Source organism: Pelophylax lessonae (assembly GCF_965119305.1).
Source record: "Pelophylax lessonae genome assembly, chromosome: 3".
Lineage (NCBI taxonomy): Eukaryota > Metazoa > Chordata > Amphibia > Anura > Ranidae > Pelophylax > Pelophylax lessonae.
The window spans coordinates 578,593,283-578,619,675 of NC_138770.1; the positions used below are offsets into that span (position 1 = coordinate 578,593,283).

At 43.2% G+C, this 26,393-nt stretch overlaps 1 protein-coding gene across 2 annotated transcripts in view; it reads right to left on the bottom strand.

Annotated features, from left to right (window-relative positions):
• WDPCP (WD repeat containing planar cell polarity effector) overlaps positions 1-26,393 on the bottom strand; it is a gene marked incomplete at its 3' end in the record, with an annotated part of 645,662 nt that overhangs the window by 579,352 nt on the left and 39,917 nt on the right. For both annotated transcript variants that reach the window (XM_082249143.1, XM_082249144.1), the window contains exons 2-3: positions 8,788-8,848; positions 1,316-1,360 (exon numbers count right to left, since the gene is read on the bottom strand). In XM_082249143.1, the coding sequence (XP_082105269.1) occupies positions 1,316-1,360; positions 8,788-8,848 (106 nt within the window). The remainder of the gene's footprint in view (positions 1-1,315; positions 1,361-8,787; positions 8,849-26,393) is intronic.

Here is a 26,393-nt window from a genome sequence, read left to right on the forward strand (position 1 = left end):
TTACCTATTTGAACTACTTATATTAGCAGTATTATTATGTTTTAGGATTTATATAGCAGCAACAGTTTGTGCAGCACTTTAGAAAACAGGGGGGGGGGGGCGTAATTGCAGTAGAATACAATTCACGACAAGAGAGCTTACTATCTAAATCAGGGGTCTTCAAACTATGGCCCTCCAGTTGTTCATAAACTTCAATTCCCATTATGCCTAGTCATGCCTGTGAATGTCAGAGTTTTACAATGCCTCATGGGATGTGTAGTTCCGCAACAGCTGGAGGGCCGCAGTTTGAGGATCCCTGATCTAAATGGAGGGGTAAGTAATAAAAAAAAGTAGTAACTAAGGTAGGAGTTGACAGAGAAAGTAAAAGTTCGGTTTTCTAGCTGTAGAAAAAATATATTCTGTGCACACAGCTGAAATAAAGGGTGTCTTTATATTTATCAGGACTTTAGATTTAACTGTCTGACATGTAAGTAAAGAGCTATATCCGCAGAAACGCAGTGCTCCAAGATGAGATCTAGCAAGTGACCTCAAAATAAATTGTGAAGACACAAGAGTTCAAGTTTCCCAGCAGGAGAGTTAGGATTCCAAGTTTCCAATCTCATCACATAAGAAAATGATCTGCAACTGAATCCAGAGCCAGTCTGTCATCAAGACCTTAGTGGTTGCACACAGGACAAGGGATGCCCACACAAACCTCTCTGCTCAGCTTTGGCCTGGAACAAGGAGCAACGTTAGCCGTAGGGACCTCTTGGCCCTTTGTGAAACTTCTAGGATTAACCCAATTAATCAGATAAAGAAAATTGATCATTTACTCCTGAAATGCCTATTTCAGATATCAGCTACAGATGTATGAGGCCAAGAATGAATCCCACTTCTGGGTGTGTAATGCCCTCTAGTGGTAAACTGAAGAACATGTATTTAAACCCCGTGGATGTAAACTTCAGCATGAATGAATTGTAGACTGAGAGCTGGCACCTCATCAACATTGCGCAACTGGCTCTAAATCACACAAACAGCAACAGCGAAACTGCCAAATATGCCCAGCTCTCTCTTCCAGCCAGCCTTCTAGCCAAGCAGTTAGGGACCTTGTGTTTCCAATCACCATGCACAAAAGTGAAGTGTTGTACATAGTGAACACACTCCCCGGCCTAAGCCAGTTACTAAATAAAACATTGGGATTACTTGTTGCTTTGAGGGTTTATACAATAACAAATATTTAGATACATTATTTCTACTCTACCTGTTTTATATGCAACACGCCATCGGCCACACAGTCGGTAAAGTAATACATAATAGTAACAAATATTGACATTACCTGCTTCTTTCTTTTCGTGATAATGATGCACTCCAAGATCTTCATCTGGTATAGAGAGAGGGAAATCGAGATGGGAGGGGTGAGGGGGGTAATGTGAGAGAGAGAGAGAAAAAAAGAGGAAAGAAATGGGACAAAGAAAGATTGGGGAAAAAAAGGAGGTAAATCAAAAGGAACAAGAAAGAGGATGAAAAAATGAGGAAAAAAGATAAAGAAAAAATAACAGAAAGAAAGAGTATAACAGGAAAAAAAAAGAAAAGAAAGAAGAAAGAAAAGAGGAAAGAACAAGAGAGAGGGAGGCAGGAAAGAAAAAGGGGAAAGGAAAAGAAAAGAAGAGAGAGAAGAGAGAGAAGAGAGAGAAGAGAGAGAAGAGAGAGAAGAGAGAGAAGAGAAAAGAGAGAAGAGAGAGAGAGAGAAGAGAGAGAGAGAGAAGAGAAAGAGAGAAGAGAAAGAGAGAAGAGAGAGAGAAGAGAGAGAGAGAGAGAGAGAGAAAGAGAGAGAGAGAGAGAGAGAGAAGAGAAAGAGAGAGGAGAGAGAGAGGGGAGAGAGAGAGAAGAGAGAGAGCGCGAGAAGGAGGAGAGAGAGCGGAGAGAGAGAGCGAAAGAAGAGAAAGGGAGAGAGAGAGAAAGAAGAGAAAGAGAGAGAGAGAGAAAGAAGAGAAAGAGAAAGAGAGAGAGAGAGAGAGAGAGAGAGAGAGAGAGAAAGAGAGAGAGAGAGAGAGAGAAAGAAGAGAAAGAGAGAGAGAGGGAGAGGGAGAGAGAGAGAGAAAGGGGAGAGAGAGAGAGAGAAAGGAGAAAGGGGAGAGAGAGAGAGAAAGGAGAAAGGGGAGAGAGAGAGAGAAAGGAGAAAAGAGAGAGGAAGAGGAGAGGGAGAAAGGAGATAGGAAGAGGAGAGAGTGAGCGAGCGAGAAAGGAGAGAGAGAAAGAAGAGGGAGAAAGAAGAGGGATCAAGGAGAGAGGGAGAGAGAGAGACACAGACAGAGACAGAGAGAAAAAAGGGAGAGAGAAAAGAGACAGAAGAGTAAGGAAAAAAAAAGAAACAAAAAAAAGAGTGAGAGGAGTGGGGTATGGAAGAGAGAGGGAGAGACATTTTTACAAAGCAGCTGAAAGCACTTGATTTCAGCAAGACATGCAATACACTGCTCTGTGCTGCATATCAGCCACACTCAATTGGTTTAACACAGCTCTCTAGCAAATGCCATTAAATTCTTTTTCCACATCAATACTTTCTCTGAACTCATAACAACAATGTAAGAAATTGTTCCCGGTATCTTCCGAGCCTGATTTTAATTTAACAATAAATTAACATTTGATCTGTGCTGGAAGGGTTGCAGATTCGCTCAGCATGCAGCTGATGTTCCTATAGTGGCGGTGGTAGAGAACCAAGTCACTAACTGATCCTGCAGCAATGTCAGTTATTTGTGGTTGTGGGAGTCCTCTATACAATTATAGCAAACAAATGCAGGATCCACAACCCAACAGTCGTGTGAAATTGCTTTTTTTGGCTAAACTGCTGGAATTAAAAATAGTAAATGAGTTCAAGCATAGTCACTGCAGTCAGAGGTATTCCTAAATAGATCCACTACAGGAACTGTCAGCAAAATGATGTAAGGCTAGAGATAAGCCCTGGAAGAAGCCTTCTGATGATTAAACATGTATCCTGCGACTGTAAACATTTCAATTAAAAAATGTGTTAAGAGTAACCTATAGCCCACGTTCACACCGGTGCGACTTGTCATGCAAATTGACAGTTTCAAATCACACGACAAGTCACACCCCATTGCTGGCAATGGTACCAGTCATATTGCCCCAATTCTTGTCGCAGCGATTATGAAAAAGGTTCCTGCATAGCTTTTTACAGATTTCATTGCGACTTGCATAGACTTCTGTTAAAGTTGCCATGAAATGTGGTTTTGAAATGCGCAATTTCAAAGCCGCACCGGAATAAACAGGGGCTCATGGAATCTAATTAAATTGGGGCAATATAATGGGGATCAGAACCAAGGCAGCCAATGATACTACAACTGTCCTTCTCCTAAGCAGTACTATGGGCACTTGTTACAACTGACCACTAATCAGTTTCTTTGTCTCCTATGGTACTTTAACGACCCATGGGAAAGAAATGGATGTGGGTGAATATGCAGGCTACACATTACATATTTATTGCTGGATTTAAGATTCTACTCTAAATTATATAAAAATGTACAAACGCACCATCTAAATCGGGCTATTAGTGGGGTTATTAACCAGCAGGAATACTCTTAATAATATATTACAGGATTCTATGCAGCAAACAATGCTTTTGTGGGCAAATCTTTTTACCATCCACTACACATGTAGACGCCCGTGCACGCCAGATGACAGCTGCTGAATCCTGCCATATTTATAGTGTCAGTCAGGTCAGGGCCGGATTAAGAGCATCATGGGCTTGGTGCTGAGGATTTTGAAGGGCCTTAAGGGCCGTGCCTTGGCATGCACCCAGAGGAGGAAGGGTGCAGCCATGCATGCCTAATTCAACATGGGATGCTGTCTCTGAAGCCCATAAACACATCCATGCATCGGCAACTGTCCCTCCTTGTCCGGACTTCATGCTGTGTGGGGAGGTTCTGAGGGAGCTGCCTGGGGAAGCGAGCATAGAAGCCAGACTTCTGTGTTTACAAGTGACAGAAGAGCGGTAACAGTGAATATGGCCAACCTGGGGCCTATATAAAAGGTAGGGGCCTGGAGCTGCAGCTCCAATAGCCCCTACGTTAATCTGGCCCTGAGTCAGATGCTATGTGGCTGATAGGATGGGTGTTCTAACCTGTCCAATCACTGGACTTCTCCCTCTCTTCCCTAATTACTAATCAAACATTTCTGACCAAATCTGCCATTGCGCTGACCTCCTCCACCTTTCTACCTTTCCCTAATGACCCTTCCTTTCTGCACTGATATCATCTTATTGGTTGGCAAGTTGAGCTTGCAGATTTATTGAGCAATCTATAGCACTCAAAAGATTTGCTAACTTACAGGACAGATGAACCCCAGCCAGCTCAATAGGCAGCCTAAAGTTGGTCACACACACATTAACCAGATGGTAAATCTAAGGTAGATTGTACAAACAGCCATGGGCATCCGCAGGTAGGGGCAAGGGGGGGGGGGCAAATGCCCCCCCCCCCCTGGAATCTCAACTTCCCCTTTAAAGTGGTTGTTAAGCCACTTTATACCATCCTGCCTGGTCTGTTTAATAATCCTGTGTGCCTGTGTCTGTGTATGTGTTTTAAAAAAATAAGGCGTTCTTTATCAGTTTTCAGAGCACCGAGCACTGCTCAAGTGACCCGTCGGCTCTCTCCTCTCCCCGTCTGACAGCTGCCTGTAGTGGGTGGGAATGAGAATTCCTCGCTGTTGTCAGTCGGGAGGGGAGGAGCAGGGGAGGGGGAGAGGCGGCGGGTCACGTGAGTGGCGATTGAAAACTGGTAAAGAACGGCTTATTTTTATAAGGCACAGACACAGGGGCACACAGGATTATTAAACAGACTGTAGACAGAATATGAAACTTTAAATTAAATTACAGCAGCAGGAGGGGCACTGACAGAGGAGCAGACAGGCATGGAGGGAGGGGGGAGAGAGGACAGAGCAGGATAGGTGAGCTGCGGATGATGGAGGCACATAAACCGACCAATTTGATTGGATGGGTCACATTGGTTGGTTTCATCTGCAAATGAAGTGCAAAATTCCAGATCGTGTCTTGATTGTACAATCCCCTTTAGATCTACCAGAAACTATGCAGTCTGAGGGCTTTCCTAGTTGAATAAAATATGAATGGATTTCTTTGGGATTACCTCACATCAGAAGATTCCTGCTGCTGCAATTTGCACCGGCTCAAATCACCAATGTGAATGTAACCTAAGTATGTTATTCGCAAGAACAGCAGGTAAAAATACCTGAAAAAATAAATAATAATACAATCACCACATATAAGAGCTACTAAGCTGCAATATATTATATTTTTTGTATTTGGGCTTTGATACGCTGCTGTAACATTTGGATCTTCCCTTACAGATTAAACTCATATTGGCTAAAGGGCAACCTTACGTTTAGGTCCGGTTCACACTTATGCGAGTGCGGGAAGGCTGCGAATCCGCAGCCTGTTCCCGCATCGCACACGCACCCCCGGCAGTTCACACTGCCATATGCGATACGCTGGGGTGTCAATGTAATCTTAACGACACCCCCAGTTTGATCGCATATCGCAGTGAGATCGTGCAGTTCGCACAGGATCGGATCGCACAAGTGTGAACCGCTGTGCAATCCGATCCTGATGCGGCTGCCAAAAAGGGTCCTGTGCGTGTTTGGTGCGGCTGCGGTGCGAATTTAGCCATACAAACTGTATGGCTAAACTTGCACTGCACAGCCGATCGCATGTAATGTCGGAGCAGTGCGCTCCGACATTACATGCGAACCCCGCACACGCACAAGTGTGAACCGGGGCTCAGACAGCTACAAGTGACTCTGTCTAGCAATCTGAGGCTCCTTCCCACCTACCGTGTCCCCATTTCACACAACTAAGAGACACAATCTGGAATTTTGCACTTCATTTGCAGATGAATCCAACCAATGAGACCCATCCATTCAGATTTAATGGTGTTTTCCTTTGCAAAGGGAATGTAAAGAAAAGTCTCTTGGCTCACAAGAGGGGAAATAAGACCATTCCATCTAGTTACAGATTTTAAAATATGCTACAAATATCGTTAACCACTTTTGGACCGGAAGGATAAGCCCCCCCCCCCCTGTAATGACCAGGCCATATTTTGCGATTCGGCATTGCGTTACTTTAACGGAACTATAGCGCAATTTTTTGCGCTATAAACAAAAAAAGAGCGACAATTCTGAAAAAAAAAAAAACAATATTTTTCACATTCTGCTATATAACATTCCCCAAAAAAATAAAATAAAAAAAAATTTAGGCCAATTTGTTTTCTGCTACTTATTTTTGGGGAAAAGAAAAAATCCCAATAACCGTATTTTGATTGGTTTGCGCAAAAGTTATCGCGTCTACTAACTACGGGAAAGATTTATGTCATTTTTAATTGTTTTTTTTTTATTAGTAATGACGGCGATCTCTGATTTTTTCTGGGACTGCGACATTGCGGCAGACAGATCGGACCCCTGACTGACATTTTTGACACTTTTGGGGGGGGGACCAGTGACATTACTACAGTAATCAGTGCTAGAAATATGCACTGTTACTTCATTCCAGAGAGAAGAAGAACGGTCAGCTGTGTTTACAACAGCTAACCGTTCTTCTCTCTCAGCGGGGAGCGATCGCGGGTGTCAGGTGGCAATCAGAGTCCCCGCTGACGATCGGGGACGGGAGCGCGTCGGCGGAGGCGCGCGCTCACCCCCTAGCTGCAGGCGCGTGACCAACGTATACCGGTTCGCGCAGGAGGGGCTGCCTGCCGCAGTATAACTGCGGCAGGCAGTCCGGAAGCGGTTAAAGCAGAACCAAACCCTCCTAACCTCCTAACCAAACCCTCCTAAACCCTCCTAGCCAAGGGAGCTGCCATCTTAGCCTCCATTTGATCTGCAGTTGCCATGGTGCTTCACGTGATCAGTTATGACTCCAGCCATTTAATGTAATAATGTCCCCTGTATTGTTTTTATTCATGATATGGAGTGTGCCTATACACCAATACTGTTAGAAAGTTACATAGCGCTGAAGTCAACTATATATAAAAAGATATTGTTATGCTCCAATATATTTATTTATTATTCTTTGCATCTCTCAGCATGTCATCCTCCTCAGTTATACCCCTGAAACGCGTTGGGTTACTGACACCTATTCCTCATGTTGTATGGTATTTTCTTATGTAATTTCTATGTCTTGTGTTGCAATTTGCTGTATATGTTGTCACATATGCTATATATATCAGTGAATTTATGAAGTTATTTAATAAAAATTATATTTTTTATCATACATTACTCTTTATTACGTGGTTCAGTTAAAGCCCCATGCCCAGGGAATCTCTCCTTTCTCTTTATCACAGGGATGGGGCACCATTTTTGAGGTCTAATATTGACTGTTTCCTAAATTAACCTTTACAGCCAAGGGAGCTGCCATCTTTGCCTCCATTTAATCTGCAGTTGCCATGGTGCTTCACTTGATCAGTTATGACTCCAGCCATTTAATGGCTTGACAGTTAGGTTGAGAGCACAGACAAATGTGACAGTTATGTCTGGAATGTTACGGTGTTGGAAAAAAGTTAAATCACTGGGTTTAGCTCTGCTTTAAAGAAATATCCTGACAGCCATATCTTCAGTCTTGCACAATTGTATAGGCTAATAGGCTACCCACCTTTACTGAAATTCCTTACTCTGATTTCACTGCACACTGTGAGCTTCTTGCAGTGTATTTTAGAAGCTTCAGCAAGTCAGATATAGCCCATCTTATTTCTTGGGATCAGGGATTGGGATTGTCCTGTATCATCTAGGTTTCCTTTTGGCTGCTTTGAATGCTGTAATTTTTTTGAATTTGGCGCAGAGTACCTGGAAGTGATGTCATGACATCACTTCCAGGTTTTTACATGGAGACCCGATCAGAGCCGAATGCAGCTTTGATCGGGTCTTCTCTTCGGTAGCCATGCAGGATGGTTGCCCTGGTCTCCCGCTGGGACAGGAGACCTGGGCGAGCTGCGGAAGGCGGCAGGAGGGGGGGAGGGAACACATCCCCTCCCGCTCCTTGTAATGACACCCGAGCGGCTTCTCAGCCGCATCGGTTGTCATTACAAGACAGCTGACCGTCGGCTATGGACCCTGGTACTGGGGTAATGCCTCTAGCTGCAAGCATCACTCCGGTACAAGCGCTTTCCCAAAATATCGGTCATCTTGGTGGCCGATTCCGATATATCGGGGAAAGTGCAGATCGGCCCTCAATACATCGGCTTTGCTGATAATGGGTTGATCTCTAATAGAGAAGCATAGAGTCCTAATGATGATATTACTGGGTCTAAAAAAAAAAAAAATGTACTGAAAACTAACTTTTTTTTATTGAAAGGTTTCATTAGCATGTTGATGAAGGGAAAACTGAGAAACCAGGGAAGCAAAATATAAGTAAATTAAAAGAAAAAATCTTGATGTTGACTCTCTTGAATTAGAAACGTTGGTGAAAGCCCCAGTAATAAAGAATGGCATTTACAGTTAAGTGAAAAGGAATTTGTAAAAACCTTTTACATTTTTTTAGAAAGTGCGCATTTACTACTTTTTTTTTTTTTTAAGGATTTAAAAAGTAATACATCACCTTTTTTACATCTCCTATAGAGAAAATAATACTACAGTAAGAAAAACTCTTTTGTAAGAATTACATTTCCCAGCTAATTGATACATTTTGGAACTCTACTTTTTCAAAAGATACCATTGCAAGCTAATACATTACAAGCCCTTTCCTAAACACCGGGGTTCCACTGAGTGTCCAAATAAACTTCAATAAAACAGATTTACCTCCAACATGCAAGGTATTCTTCAGAGACCACAGGTACAGCTCAGTCAGGCAGAATGACATCTGTGAAAGAGAAAATAGGTCTGCTCAAAGAAAAGAACAACATGTGCAAATGAATGGCACTCTATTATCAGCAATCATATTGTACGGGCGCTGGTGCCATCAGCGTCCAAAAGCATGCTATAGAAAAGTCTAAAAATCAATGCAAAAAAATAAATAAAAGATTTCTCATTTTATTTCCGGTCACTGAGTCTTGAGTGCGTTTCAGAAAGTGAAAACTAATATAAATTTTCCCCATATTGTGGTATAATTCTCATAATCTATAACAGAATTAGCAAAATCCGGGATCATACTGACTTTGTTGGCATTCTTGGTTATACCAGACCACATCTGCTCTTTTCTGCCATATTCCCTGCTTAAAAGGGATTTCTGCTTTTAATAAAGAACTTGAGAAGCTATACCAGAATGACCACAGCTCTTTCTTAAAACAAAGAGCAATGTTCACCAACTTCAACCATTTCATGTGACAAAACTCTGAGCTAAAAGATCCATGGAGACTGATGTTCTCCAAAGAAGACAAAATGAAGGCAATTGCGCCACCTACAGGTAGTTTAAGAAAATGTGTCTCATTTTTTAAAATAATGTCAAACACATTCAGGTTGATTTATTAAAACAGTAGAACATGTTCACTTTACAAAGCAAAATTTTCACTTAGCTTAGTGAACGAGGTGAAGCCAAGAGTAAATTAACTTAACAAAGAATACCCAAATCATGTGCAACGAAAACCGCTCGAGTCCCCCAGGCCATTTTCTCCTTAAAGTGGTTTTAAAGGCTGAATGTTTTTTACCTTCATGCAATCTATGCATAAAGGTAAAAAACTTTCAGTGTGCAGCTCCCCGTCTCTACTACAGTGCCATAAAAAGGTATTCATACACTTTGAAATATTCCACATTTTGTCATGTTACAACCAAAAACGTAAATGTATTTTTTGGGATTTTATGTGATAGACCAACACAAAGTGGCGCATAATTGTGAAGTGGAAGGAAAATGATAAATGGTTTTCAAAATTTTTTACAAATAAATATCTGAAAAGTGTGGCGTACATTCAGGGCTGCTGTTAAAAATCACGGGGCCCCGTACAGGCTACCTGGTGCCCCCCCCCAAATATATCAATACAATATTTTCTCTAAAAATACACTAAAATCATAATTAGCGGACGCAAGTATAACAGAGAGCCTGTGTGAATTTGCCTTTTTTTTTTACAATTACATTTTTTTTTAAATATATATATATTTTCTTTAAAATGTGCAAATTTTTTATAATTTTAGTTTACAATTTTTTTAAATGATTCTTTAATGACATTTATTATTATTTTTTTTACAATTTATTTTTCTACAGGACAGGAAAGCCTGCAGCCCTGTGGCACAGTGAAAGGGGGGCACATGGGGAGGGGGGTTTTAGGTGCAGGCAGAACAGGGAGGGGGATCGGTGTCAGAGAGTCAATTACAGGAATGATCCCCTGTGTCTGTGTCTCTCCCTGCAGCAGCTGAAAGCTGGCAGGATGGGGAGAGACTGCCTTTCAGCTGCTGCAGAGAGCTGCTCAGGGCTTCCTTCTTTAATTGCCGCTCTGCCCGACTGCTCTGATTCCCCCATACTGTTGGGCGCTCCCACGTGCCCGGGCCCCCTACAAGTCTTGCCACAGATTCTCAATTGGATTTAGGTCTGGGCTTTGACTGGGCCATTCTAACACATGAATATGCTTTGATCTAAACCATTCTATTGAAGCTCTGGCTGTATGTTTAGGGTCATTGTCCTGCTGGAAGGTGAATCTCCGCCCCAGTCTCAAGTCTTTTGCAGACTCTAACAGGTTTTCTTCTAAGATTGCCCTGTATTTGGCTCCATCCATCTTCCCATCAGCTCTGACCAGCTTCCCTGTCTGTGCTGCAGCTTTGAGAACACTTTACATGTTACACCCTAAAAACAGGTGGAACATTTAACATGTTCCCAATGGTGAGTTTATCCTTTTAGGCAGGCCATAGATGATGCGATTTCCTTTCCTGCAACCACGAGTTGCAGGAAAGTAGTCACACAATTCTCCTATCAACACAGTCAGTGTTGACGGGGAATCCCACTAGTGGGAGGTGAGCAGAGCCGTCCTTGCTGGGAGAATATATAAACGTTGAATATTGGAAGTGGCTATAGCCCCTGGAAATAATCACATGCTAGAAACCTAACATGCTGGTTTTACTTAAGTTGCTCGGTGGATCGACTTGGGTACAATCAGCCTGCCCATACATGGATCGAATTTTGGCTGCTCCCTGCTGAACCGGCCAAGATATATATCCAGCTTAAGACAAGATAAGGTTGGGTTAATGAGGACACAATTAAAAACAACAGCAACTTTAACAGTTTGGCAATCACTAAAATTTCAGGTGACATTGTGTTCACTTAAGGGAGCATTTAACGCTTGTACAGAAAATACAAATGTCATCCAGATACTCCAACATCATTATTGCGACCTGGGGATTAATTTGGGGAGGGAATAACTGGATTTTTGTAAGAACTTACCGTAAAATCCTTTTTCTCTTAAGTTCATCGACAGACGCAGCTCTTAATCTGCGTACCTCTTATTTAGACCAATGGATTATGCTCTTCCAATCAGGAATAGGCACTAGGCAGGAAAAACGTTTATCCATGCCTACGGGGCTGTCCCTGCAGGCATAACCCCACACACTCTGCTATCAGCAATCAGTGTTTAGAATACAAAAAACCCCATTCACTCAGAAGTAGAGGGGCGGGTGCTACGCCTGTCGATGAACTTCTGAGAAAAGGATTTTACGGTAAGTTCTTCGCTATTGTTCATCGACAGACGCAGCTCCATCTCTTCAGAGACCATTGGGATGTCACAAAGCAGAATATTCATGAGGGGTGGGAAGACAACGCAAGAAGATGTAATTCCTCAAAAGCTAAACCACCTCCTTTATTGAGGTAGTGCTTCACCAAAAAGAATATCCTATTTCTGTTCTATACATACACTTAGTCTCCCACTCTGTAGGTAAGATTCAAAAGATACTATTCCAAAAATGGTCTCACATTTTGGGAGATGAAACACTATCAGAAAAGCTTCTTAAGAGCTATAAAAATATATATATACTAATATTATATCTGAAAGTTGGCGGGAAACTCATTTTAGAATAATGCATCGGGCCAACTACCCTTTTCGACACTGCCCGGATGATCTTACCCAAGCGCAATGTCCTTGGTGCAAAATTACCCGGCCTACACTCTTACATCGACTTTGGGACTGCCCCCATATTAGCAATCTCTGGGATAAAGTGCTGGATTATATTCGTCGTATTTCGGATACAGCCTTACCTAAGGTCCCTACTACCTGCCTTTTTAACTGCATATCCCCTTCTTCTCAATGGACCCACCTCTGGTATTTGGTTGCATTAATTCTGTTGTTTCATATTTTTATATATTTTTTTGTTTTGTTGTTTAGATATTGTATGTTATGAAAATGAAAAAGATTGATTAGGTCGGAGTACCACTTTATCTCTGTGGACCACAAGATAAGGCGAGCGGCAGGACAACGCCGCCAATTCAGATACTCTGCGGGCAGGAGTAATAGCCACCAAAAAGGCAACCTTCTGAGACAAGGCAAGCTGAGGAATCTCCCCAATGTTCTCAAAGGGAGGTTTTTGAAAAACAGATAATACCAAATTCAGATCCCACGGAGGTAGCGGGGATCGCCTCAGGGGAGCCATTTGGCGAACCCCCTGAATAAAAGTGCGAATCAAGGAATGCATAACTAAAGGGCGTTGGAAAAACACAGCCAGAGCTGACACTTGGCCTTTGATAGTGACCAAAGCCAACCGCTGTTCAACACCTTTTTGAAGAAAAGTCAAAACCCTAGCCACCGGAAACAAGCGAGGGTGCACCTTCAAAGATTCACACCATGAAATGTACGATTTTCACGTACGATGAAAGAGCTTCCTGGAAGTAGACTTCCTGGCATTCAGTAGTGTAGGAATCACTAAATCCGAAAGACCTCTATCCTTCAATACCTGGCTTTCAACAGCCACGCCGTTAAAGTCAGCGACTGTAAAGCAGGATGGAAGATCGATCCTTGAGACAGCAGATCTTCCCTGAGAGGAAGTCTCCAGGGAGCATAGGCCACCGACTTTATCAGGTCTGCGTACCAAGACCAGCAAGGCCAGTCTGGGGCCACCAAAATGACCAGAAACCCTTCCACTTCTATCCTGCGAAGAAGCCTTGGCAAAAGTTTTGGCGGAGGGAATGCATAAATCAGCCGATACTGACTCCAAGGAGCCACCAATGCGTATGTGGCATCGGCCAGAGGATCCCAAGACCAGGCAACGAACCTCTAAACCTCCTTGTTGAGTAAAGAAGGAAACAGGTCAACGTTGGGTGTCCCCCACCAGACACACAGGAGATGAAAACACCTCCGGGTGTAGGGACCACTCCCCCTGACCACTCCCCCTGAACACCTGACGATTCAGGTAATCCACCTGCCAGTTCTCCACACCTGAGATGTGCAAAGCAGAGAGGGCTGGAACAAACTTTTCGGCCCAAGCCAGGATCTCGGCCACCTCCCGGGCCACCAAGACACTCTTGGTGCCCCCATGATGATTGATGTAAGCCACGGACGTGGCATTGTCCGATTGACTCCAGACCGAATAATCTTGCAGACAATTTGTCTGTGGCTCAGGCAAAGCTTTATCGCTCTGAGCTCCAAAATATTTTATCAGAAGTTTTGGACTCTTTCTACTGTCCAGGACCCCTGGGGAGCAGAATTTCCCACATTCCTCCCCATCTTAACATGCCGGCGTCTGTGGTTACTACCGTCCAATACAATGGAAGGAAGGACTTGTCCTGGCATAGTGCTAACGAGTGAAGCCACCATAGAAGAGCAGTCTTTGTGTTGTGACTCAACCGAATCAAAGCATCCTAGGAATTTGGATCTTTGTTCCATTTGACGAGAATCTCCCTTTGTAAGGGTCTCGTGTGGAACTGAGCAATCGGAACCGCCTCGTAGGGTTGACACCATGAGAACCAAGGCCCGCATGCAAGTCCGTAGAGAGGACAGATTGCTTGCTAACAGCAAACAGATCGCCCCCTGCAACTTGTGCAGCTTGTCCGGAGGAAGAAAGACCCTCGCCAAAGCGGAATCCAGAGTCAGGCCCAGATAATCCAATCTTAATGAAGGTATCAGAGAAGATTTTTTTAAATTGATGCTCAAACCGAACTCTTGCAGAGTTCGTACACGGATTGTCAGGTCGCCCAACAGGGCTGAATTAGAGTCCGCCCTCAATAGGAGATCGTCCAGTTATCGAAGGACCGAAAACCCCTGTTGACGCAGTAATGCCAACACCGGAGCCAGCACCTTGGTAAAGACTCTGGGGGCGGAGGCTAGACCAAAGGGTAATGCTACAAAGTGATAATCCTCCTCTCCTACAGTGAAGCGAAGAAAACACTGGTGTCCAGGGACATGTATAGAGGCCAAAAAGTCTCCTTCGTGTAGAGACGCCATTTCCGTTCAAATGGATTCCATTCAAAATTTCTGTACCTCAGTTCACCTTGGGGTCAAGAATTGGACGTACTTTGCCTTCTTTTCTGGGCACAGTAAACAGGTTTGAATAGAATCCCTGAAAGCATTTCCGAGCGGGAACTGTCACAATCACCCCTTGCTCCTGCGTGCCGAAGGCAAGAAGGGGCCGCCTTGTTCTGAAAAATAAGGGCCCCATCTATTATTACGTGGTGACTCGCTCTTAGCGGATCCCAACAAGGACCCAAATAAGCGGTCCCCCATAAAGGGGAGATCTGTAGAGCCTTTTTAGAAGCCTAATCGGCAGACCAGCTTTTTAGCCACACCAAGTGTGGTTACCATTATTGCGTTTAGAACAACGCCACTGGCGCGCAACAATTTTGTCACAGTAGGAGGGTAAAGGGAGTACCCTTGCCGTCTTTAGGGGATCTGCGGGACCCGAGGGAACCGGCGCCCCCCATGTTAACATTTTCTGCACCAATACAATCAGTGCATCCACCAGCACACTTGCATGCGCATGTGCAGTAAAAAAGGAATCATCCTCACTGCAGACCCATTAGAGTTGCTATATGCTAGGCTCACCCTGGGAGCATACCAAGCAGGGGAGGCCGCCGACCGCAGTCCCGCAAGGAGACGCCGGCTAAAGACCATAAATGACATAAGAGGACATAGCCCCCTATAAAGGGAGAGAGGGGGCCAGCCGTGACGCAAACACGCAGGCAGAGTACCCCCACACAACCATGTCCCCACTGCGCCCCTCGGTTCAAGGCGGGGCGCCAGGCAGTCCATATGTCCACCCCCCTGAGGAGGGGGGAAGGGCGGATGCCCATCTGCTGTTCTATCCCCCTGGTCAGCAGCTTAAACTGCCTGGTCAGCAACTTGGTCCGCCAGCCTCGAGTAGGCCCCAAAGCCGCGGCCTAAATTTGGGGCCCAATCCGGTCGCGGGTCCGCCATCAGCTCTGTCAGCTTGATCAGCAGTTCGGACAGCTCGGTTAGGAGCTCAGACAGCCTGACATGGTACCCAGACAGCCGCGAGTAGGCCACAAGCTGCGGCCTCAATTTTAAACCCGATCTGGCTGCGTGAGGCGATCAGTCGCATTCGCCGTTTAGCTCAGTCAGGCACTTCAGACAGCTCGACATGGTACACGGACAGCCACGAGTAGGCCGCAAGCTGCGGCCTCAATTTTTGGCCCGATACAGCCGTGTGAGGTGATACATCGGCATCCGCCGGTCAGCTCAGTCAGGCACTTCGGACAGCCCGACATGGTAATCGGACAGCCTGGCATGGTACCTGGACAGCTGCGAGTAGGCCGCAAGCCATGGCCTCAATTTTCGGCCAGATTTAGACACGTGAGGCACGGACCCGTGGATGAAGATACAGCCTCTCCCCCTTAAGCCTATAACCGCCGCAGGGAGCCCAAAAGACATCCCTGCCCCAGTCACTAATCCCCAGGGGGGCCGGGAACTTGCTCAAAGACCCCCGGTGCGATCCGGACAGCCCGGTCAGCAACAACTGCATCCATACCCCCTTACTGGAGCAAGTGGCAACGCCAGCTCCTAAGTAACCTGGGGGGGGGGCGTGAGGGTAGGATAGGGCCAAAAGACCACAGTGACTGTTAGAGGGGCTGGGGGAATGGAAGGGAACCGGGGGGGTCCGACCATCCCAAGGAGGGGCCCATGTCCACCCCGAGACCGCCAGAGGTTTTGGGGGGACAATCTACTCATCATACCACGATACCAGGTGGGCGCCACACCGAAACAGAACACCTCCCACCCGGAATGGGGGTGCTGTAAGCCAGGGGAAGCTGCGACACAGGGCGTTCCATGTCGTCACGTCCCAGTGATACGGTCCACTCGTGGTGAGGCCTGGTTCTGGACTATAACCTGCTCATGCTCACTGGCCAGGCTGGGAGACCTTAAGGATCTAGATTATCTGGTGCGAAACCACCGCCGGCTGTTGCTTGTAGTTCCTCTGGATCTTGGTTCGTCAGGAACTCACTTGTGTAAAAAATAAAAAATACCAACCAACACAAATTTCCCTGTTAAAAGCCAAGACCAAAGTCCCAGCAGGGAGCTAGGTACTATTCCTAAAAATAGGCAGAAACAAACTGTTTGCTGATAGCAGAGTGTGTGGGGTTATGCCTGCAGGGACAGCCTCATAGATGTGGTTAAACTTTTTTCCTGCCTAGTGCCTATTCCTGATTGAAGGAGCATAACCCATTGGTCTAAAAAAGATGGAGCTGCGTCTGTCGGTGAACGATAGAGACATTTTTCATTTTTTTCTGTTTCAATGTATTTATTAAGATTTCAAGTAAAGGTAGAAGCACAACAACATGATATGACAATGTTATTATAGGTTACAGTACTTTCTCAACAGGTACATACAGTGGCAGACGGTCTTTGGAGGCATAATCATCAAAAGAAAAAGTAAAAACACAACAATCTAAATATATGGCTTTCTGCTGCTACATCTTCTAGCAATATCTCACGTCAAAAACAGGTTTGATAAGAAAGACTTACAGTATGTTCAAAGGGTAACTCTCGTAACTCTCAGGAGGATGTAGTACGCAAATAAAGTATGAGAAAGGGTCAATAAGTGAAAGGTGAAAGATATATTGACCAGAAAAAAAAAAAAGGTAAAACAGATTCTGTTTTGAATAGTTTCATTGGTAGGATAAATTATTGGTTTGGGCCTCAAGCTTAACCCCAGGGGCAGACCCCCCCCCCCTCTTTCACCAAACTAGAGACATCAAAAGGCCAGCAATATCAATCTCCAGGTAGTAAAGCTCTATCCAGGCTCCCATATGTGTGAAAATATTCTTATACTTGTCCTCTAGGACAATGTTTCTCAACCTTGCCTTAGGCCCCTTTCACAAAGGCGGACCGTTAAGATCCACCTGTCAGTTTTTTTTGCGGATCTGAACGGTCACCCCATGCATCTCTATGGGGCATCGGATGTCAGCAGAGACATGTCCGCTGACATCCGATCCGTCAAATCTGGACGGATGGAAACCCTATTTTCCATCCGTCCAGCGGATCGGATGAGAATGGACAGACGGTCCGTTGCCATCCGATTCCCCCATAGAGATCCATGGGGACCTGACAGCTGTGTCTCCGCACACAGCACGGAGAACAGCTGTCATCCTCCTGCTCAGCGGGGGATTTGCGGATCGATCCCCCGCTGAGAAAAACAGAGTCCGTCCGATGAAAGAGCCCTAAGGCTGCAACCACTAATGCTTCAACTGCATAAAATAAATCAACAAAAATAATACAACAACAGTGCTGTGCCAAAGTGAATCTAGTGCATACAATAAAAATAAATAACGTGTGAAAAAATGAATACATATACTATAGCTAATGACACATGTACTTTAGCTATTGACACAACAGCAGTGCTGCACCAAAGTGAATCTGGTGCATACAATAAAGATTACTGATAAAAATAGATGACGTGTGAAAAAACTAATAAGTACATATCCCTTAGCTAATAATTGTTAGGTGCAAAATACCATAAATATCAACTGAAATTCATTGTGATAAAACATGCTTTAAAAGTCTATAAAGTGCAAAAAATTGCTGAAGTGAAAAATGGCTTTCTGTGCTGAATAAATAAGGTGCTTGTGCTCTCCAACTTATGAAGAGGGGAGAGCAACGGAGTAAACTTTTAAACCATTTTCAATGGCCATTAAACTTTTAAACGGAGGGTGCTAGATTTTCACATTCTTTCTTACACATTTAGATCGAGGACCTTGGGTGAGCAGGAGGATTGATCGGGTCCTGACGTCCCCTGGTTTCCGAGATTGGATTGTTTTTATCCCCGGGGGGGAACTGCTAGCTCTGATTGTATGCACTAGATTCACTTTGGTGCAGCACTGTTGTGATATGACAATAATCACCTACCACACTCTATCAACAAAGCCTTCATAGTTGTTATTTCCAAGCCAGGCAAAGATCTCACTAAATGCAAATCCTATAGGCTGATATTACTTTTAAAGGGGGACATTAAAATCCTAGCAAAATTAACGGGCATTCGTTTATCCTTTATCATCACATCTCTGATAGCACATGATCAGTCTATTTTTTTGGCAAACAAATACACACATGACGATAACAGAAGGCTTTACAAAAATATACTGTATTTCAGACCTGGGCATCCAAACAAACCAAGTTAGCGATCTCTATGGATATTATCAAGGCCTTTAATAGGGTCTAATGGGACTTTCTGTGGGATACTATGTGTGGAATGGGTTTCAGAAGAAAATTTATCAAATGGGTAAAACTACTCTGCTCTTAAGTTTATTAACAAACTAAGATATCTTCGCATCATTTTACCGGTTTTATTTGAACCTGTTAGGGTTGTCCCCTATCCCCATCACTGTTCTCACTTTGCCTCTCCCAGGACTCACACTCCTGATAGGTTTTTGGCTCCCGCTGCTGTCAATCACAGCCAGTGAGCCAATCAGGAGACTTAGGGGGTGGCTCCGTGTGTGCATGGACATACAGAGCCGCTGATCGGGAGCGCATCTGCTTGGGTGCCCTCATTGCAAGCTGCTTGCAGTGGGAGCACCAGGCAGGAGGGAGGAGCCAGAAGCACTGGCATGGGACCTGAGAAGAGGAGGAGCAGATAAGTATAACATTGCTTGTCATCCAAAAAAAAAAAAAAACACAACACAAGACTTTACAATCACTTTTACTCTCTTTTATGGTAGGAAAGTTATTCCCTCAAAGGGGAAAGAAAATTTGGCAACAATGGATGCACATTTGTGACCCTACCTGGCAGACCGAATCTGAGATGGCATCTCTCTTAGATATGTGAATTGTTGCTCCATACAGGAATAGGACCTTCATTAGAGCACCCATGGTTTAAAGAAGAGTCCTAGGCAGAGCATATTTTTACATAGTTACATTGGTCCAGCTTGCACTATTGTATCTATGTATATACCATACAGTGGCGTGTGTATGGCATGTGTGTATTTCTATTCTGTTATTGTATAGAAGAAAAAAACAGCTGTATCCAAATATATTCGAACCAAAAGCAAATAAAATGACAATGGGATATAAAAACACATAAACCTGTGGATTGAGTAGGTCATTATCAGTGAGTCTTGAAAGAAATGCACTTCAATATAATCTATACAGTATACAGTACTTTCAATTTACCCTAAAGAAATCAAGCCCACAATAACTATTTATACACAGGGGTTTCTTTACTGAAACCGGAGAGTGCAAAGGTTCAGCTGTGCATAGTAGCCATTCAGCTTCTAACTTTAGATTGTTCAATTAAGCCGATTGGTTTCTATACAGAGCTGCACCAGATGTTGCACTCTCCAGTTTTAGTAAATCAATTCCCCTGTCCGAAATACCAGTTATAAAAAGCAGACTTGGGCCATCGTTTATGGTATTCAAAAATATTGGTCCACAACTTTTGACTATTTGAAATTTTTCACAGGACTAATAAGAAAACTAACCCCGCACACGGTGCTATTTTATGCCATCTACCAACCCAGCCACAGGGAAATCCAACTAACCAAACTAGAACACTACTGTATATCAGTGTCCAAAAAACTAAGATTGTTAAACAGATAAAACCTCAGACCAACCACAACTGATCTGGAGCAAACACTACATAAATTAACTCTAGTAGACAAACTGGTCACCATGCAAAATAAACAGACCTATACAGAAAATATCTTGAAAACATGGAGACCCTACATTATCCAGAAATTATCCATTCCTCAACCTAGAGCCCTGACCTGATTGCCAGCTACATTGGGACTTTCCTGGAACTCTTACTAAAACAGCTGCTTGGGTTTTGCACTGCATCATAAAAAACAATTAGACGGCTTCAATGGGACAAAAGGATAGTGACCTGTTAAGGTTACTGTTTAAAATTGCAATTTAAAAATTAGCCACACTTAAAATATAAAATATAAAAGTGTTGTACAGAAAATAAATATCCGGGTCCTGGGAGGAAGTAATGTAACTGGAAATAGCCGTAAATCATGTGGATATCCATAACACTGCCTCTATGCGTTTCACCCTACCAAGGGCGACATCAGAAAGCTCCTGATGACATTCTTCGTAGGGTGAAATGCGTAGAGGTGAAGTTACGGATAGTATACAAAGTATAACCGCGCTAAGCACAAAATACCGTATAAATTTGAATATTGTATAGAGTAATAGATATTAAGCAGCAGCTGTAGTGGGAAAAACACTATAAGCAGAAATGTAAAAGGAAAGCTGCACTAACTATGAGATGTAGAAATAAATCTACCAGACAGGTAAATAAATGCACAACCAAAAATTGAATGAATGCATAACCAAAAAATGAATAAATTGAATATGGATGTCCCAAAATAGCACACAACAGTGTCCAATTGCACCAATAAAGTTCCAAACAGCAACAGAAAAGATCTAGTGCAGAGTGCTGTGTGCAGAAAATGAATCCACCACCTTAAAATAGTGACTTCCTCCAATATTACTGTGACATGCTGGAGATACGCTATGCGCTTACCAGATCATGTATATACATCAGCATCCAGCTAAACAAGGACATCAATGGGTATTGAGGTTCATGTAGTGCCTCTCACAGGATGGTCCTCACAGTATACAGAGGTCCGCGATATCCACCAAACATATAGTGCCTCTTGTAGTGCCTCTCACAGGATGGTCCACCCAATAAACAGAGGTCCACGATATCCACCAAACACCATATATAGCCTCATCCAGATCGCAGAATCCCCGTGAGGATATGTAAGAGAAGGGGGCCACAATGGTGTAGTATGTACAGACAATTAAGAAAATAATGTAAAACAACTCACATTTTGAGAAAATCAATAGTGCTAAACAGGAACCGTTCAATAGAACGCCGCCGCCCGACTTCCGGGTACACCGTGGTGACGTCAGCATGCCCTCCCTACGCGTTTCGTCACAGATGACGTCTTCCTGGGGATGCGGGCGGCGCGCTGACTCACCACTTAAATATCGTACAAGGCAGCCGCCCCATCCGGAGTCACTGGAAGCGGTCGGGGCCATATTGAATACTGGAAAATGCCCATACTTAACCGTTATGTACACGGCATCGTCTTTAAATTTAAAAACATAAAACAGCATTATGAATAAGAACATTAGACCGATACCCCATTTTGAGCCGCCTCCAAAAGGGAACTGGTACATTGGCCTATATGTTACAATATCGTCCCAGATAGTACAATAGGAACACTGACTCACACCATACCATGGGGAACCCAAAAAGAGTAACCGAATGTGGTTAATATATATTAAAAATATAAATAATGTTGCCAATATAAATACAGTATTAAATTGGGCCCAAAATATTATATATGCAAAACAGATTATCCAAAAATAATATTTAGAATTCAAATGGCCATGGCTCCCTATAACAATAGGGTACTGCCCCAATTTATAAATAGATAAATAAATAGTATATTCTAAAAAGGTATAAAAATATATTATCAGAATTATTAAAATTATTAAAACTGTCAAAACCTGATTGGGGAAGGACATGCCCCAGGACCAAATTGAACGCATCTCAAACTGGGTTTACACAGCATAAAAAAATATAGCATAAAAAAAAAATATATATATAGCATATAAAATATTATAAATAAATAAATGTAAACTAGAATTGTAAATAATAACTACCGTGTCTAAATACCTAATGTGGAATCTAAAAAGCAAACAGATTACTGTAAAGATTCCACAAAAGCATTAAGAATTATCTATAAAAGCGTTAACGTCTGTATCTATATTCAATCCAAAAGGGGTAAAAGTTTTAATTTTATAGATCCAGGACATCTCCAACTTGGAGAGTCCTCTTACAAATGGTTCTACTCTCCAGTGTGGAAAGAATTTGTCAATACCCATAAAAATGGTGTTACGTGGATCCTTATTATGTTTCAGACGATAATGATTGGACACGGAATGTTTTCTAAAACCCTTTTTTATGTTAGCTATGTGTTCATTACATCTAACATATAAAGGTCTCTTGGTCCTCCCTATATATTGCAAGCCACATGGACATTGCAATAAATAGACAACCCCAGTTGTGGAGCAGGAAATAAAGGGTTTAATGGGGAACGTCAACCCTGTACTCGTAGACCAAAACTCTCTAGTATTTCTCTTTTTGCACTTATTGACCGAACAGGTCTGGCAGCGATTGCATCTGTAATAACCCGTCAATTGGCTAAAAAAAGGTGGGCTTAGGTTCAGGGGGATTCAAACATTTGGGGCCAATTTATTCCTCAGAGTGGAGGCACCTCTAAAGATCACCCTAGGTTTCTCAGGCAGAACCTCAGATAAAGTGCGATCACTCTTTAGAATATGCCAATGCCTTTGAATAATATTTTTAATACTTTTATGCTGTGTAGAAAATGTAGTAATAAAAGGTGCAGAATAGGAAGAATTGTTAGTCCTTGATTGGGCAACAGTGGAGAGCATATTGGATCTCTCCATACTGACAACCTTATTTAAAGTATCCAAGAGGAATGAGCTGTCATAGCCCTTATTTATAAACCTATTGGTGAGCACTTAAGCTTGCTGCACAAAGTCATCGTGATTCGTACAATTCCTTTTAAGCCTCATATACTGTCCCTTGGGGACAGCTTGAAGCCAAGGATGACAGCTATCTGTGGGGATATATGAATTCCGGTCTGTCATCTTAAAATAAGTGCTAGTAATAAACTTCCCTTCATCTCATGAAATAGTCAAATCTAGGAAGTTGATAGCCTCCTGACTGGCCTCAAAGCTCAACTGTATGCCCCTAGTGTTCTGATTAAGTTCCTCCATAAAAGCATCCAGGTCCGGCTTGGACCCATTCCATAGGAGGAGGACGTCATCAATGTACCTAGCCCAGACCATGATCTGGGGTCGAGGGCACCCGTAGATGACGTCCTCCTCCCACTGGGCCATGAACAGGTTAGCCAGGGAGGGGGCATACTTAGCCCCCATTGCCACTCCTGGCGATAGAATTGCCCTCCAAACCAGAAATAATTTGATCTGGTAGCGAATTCCAAAAGCTCCATGATGAACTGGATCTGAGGGGAAGGGATTCGGGGGTCACGAACAAGTGAGTCCTCAACTGCTTTCAAACCTAAATTATGCGGGATAATAGAATATAAAGGACGCCACATCCGCAGTGACCATCCATAATCCATCCACCGGAACAAGTGATGCCAATGTGTTGATTACATGCCTCGTGTCCTTGATGTAAGAGGGGGTTAATTGCACCAATGGCTGGAGATATGAGTCTATATACTTCCCCACCCGGGACGTCACAGAGTCAATACCACCCACAATAGGATGCCCCGGGGGGGAAGTAAGGTTCCTGTGCACCTTGGGCAAATAATATATAATTGGCGTCCTGGGACACTTAGGTATCAGAAACGCTTTTTCCTTTTTATTTAAAATATTCAAAGAAAAACCCTTAGATACAATTTGATCCAATTTCTTTTTGTATTGGAGCACCGGATCTCTAGGGAGGGGGGTGTAGGTATGTGTATCTCTGAGAATGCGATGCATCTCAGCAAGATAATCACATTTATCCAATACCACTATTATACCCCCCCCCCCTTGTCTGCTGGTCGAATTACCAGATCCTTATTCTGACACAAGGAGTCCAAACCCTTGGCCAAATCCTGGCTCAACCTATTTTTACGTACCTGTATTTCATTTAAATCCCTTATTACAACATCCCTGAAAACTCTGAGTGGAGGTGCCAAAGCTCCAGGGGGGTTAAACAGGGATGCGTTCGAAAAATTAGAATGATGAAAACGTGTAGAGGCAGCACTACTATTGCTAATAGGGTTGCCCAACATATACTTCTGTATATTGATTTTCCTTACGAACTTATGGATGTCCATATAGGTTTGAAATTTGTTAAGGCACCTAGGAGGGGCAAATTTGAGACCCTTGTCAAGTATGCTCAGTTCTGATTCTGAAAGGACTTTGCGGCTTAGGTTGAAAATGCCTGCACCCGCTAGGTCTTTTTTCTTCCTCTTAAATTGTAGCCGCCTCCCTCCTCTAGTTCCTCTGGGCTTTCTAGTGGATGTTTTAACCCTTGTTTGGCCACCTGAAAACCCCAACCGGGGTAGCTTTGTTGGGAGGATTCTTTTTGGGGGGGCTGCTCAATTAAACCAGCACCTCTGGGTTCAGAAGGACCCTGTATAGCAAGGGATCTCGAACCCTGCTGGGGTTCAGAATACCTCTCGCCCGGGTGTTGGTTGCCCCTTAAAGGAAAAAATTGATTCTGTGTAGGGACATTATATTGATAATCAGCTTCTTCCTCGTCCCCATTTCTAGGTACATTTCGTGGAAAACCATATTCAGGTCCTCGACCGTATTCCTCAACTCTATGGTATGGTCCAGATCTCCATTGCGGAGTATGCCCCCTCCCCCCTGACTATATTGCTGGTTGGGGCCATCCCTCCAATGCGCCAGCTACATTGGGACTTTTCTGGAACTCTTACTAAAGCAGCTGCTTGGGTTTTGCACTGCATCATAAAAAACAATTAGACGGCTTCAATGGGACAAAAGGATAGTGACCTGTTAAGGTTACTGTTTAAAATTGCAATTTAAAAATTAGCCACACTTAAAATATAAAAGTGTTGTACAGAAAATAAATATCCGGGTCCTGGGAGGAAGTAATGTAACTGGAAATAGCTGGAAATCATGTGGATGTCCATAACACTGCCTCTATGCGTTTCACCCTACCAAGGGCGACATCAGAAAGCTCCTGATGACATTCTTCGTAGGGTGAAATGCGTAGAGGTGAAGTTACGGATGTCAACTTCATTTCCAGCTACATCACTTCCTTGCAAAATAGACAAAAACATTGGGGCATAGGGCGGGATTTACCGTCAGTGACCAATAGCTGATAGTATTCAAGAGCACAAAGAAGTATATTAAAAAATATAAATTTTATTACATGGTATTATGAAAGAACATACACACAGAAAAACTGTAGCTATAGGAAAGGTCAAGTGAAAAATACACATCAGCACAGTTGTAACACATGATTAGTGGTAGCAGACCGCAAAGAGGTCCCAGATAACCGGGCCTGAACCCTGATATATCAAGGAGAACTTCCTCGGACAAATTACCCACTACCCGACATGTTTCGCTGGATATTCCGCTGATGGATCTTTGGAGGAAAAGCCTGTCCTGATCTATTAACTATCTCAACCTGTGAGCTAAACATCTTGGAATGGGTTATCCAGATTATCCCGTCTGACATATCTTTTATTGCTTTTTATTCTGGGCAGGTCCCTATATTGATATCACATTCTCACCCATTAACCCATGTTACATTGCTTTCTTTCTATGAGCTTTATGGCTCAACCTTTTCCCTACTTCAATCTTTCATCTATTATAAACATGTGCTCTTATAGCTATTTGGTTAACATGTTACCATCGATTTTCTCATTTTACATGACAATAATTGTTTCTATTTTGATTTTCCAAAATAATAGGGATCCTTGACCTCTATTTAATTAGGCAGTCCATACCCGCCCGGGGGGTTGTACGTTTGCCCTTGGTTGGTTTCATCGGTGGCCATTTCATAGCAGCCACACAGGTGGGATTACCCTTATAACTCAGCTCCAAACATCTAAACAAAAAACATTTTTTGATTGAAAGAGATATAGATGTGAGATATATGCATGTATATTTTTTTGATATGCTCAATAATGAAGTGTCTTACATGTGCATGTTTTATTTCATCCTATAGTTATCCCATTAATTGAGATTGCATACCCCCATACCCATGAGGAAGTGGAACATCCCGCGAAACATGTCGGGTAGTGGGTAATTTGTCTGAGGAAGTTCTCCTTGATATACCAGGGTTCAGGCCCGGTTATGTGGGACCTCTTTGCGGTCTGCTACCACTAATCAAGTGTTACAACTGTGCTGATGTGTATTTTTCACTTGGCCTGTCCTATATCTACAGTTTTTCTGTGTGTATATTCTTTTATAATACCATGTAATAAAATTTATATTTTTTAATATAATTATTTTTTTGCT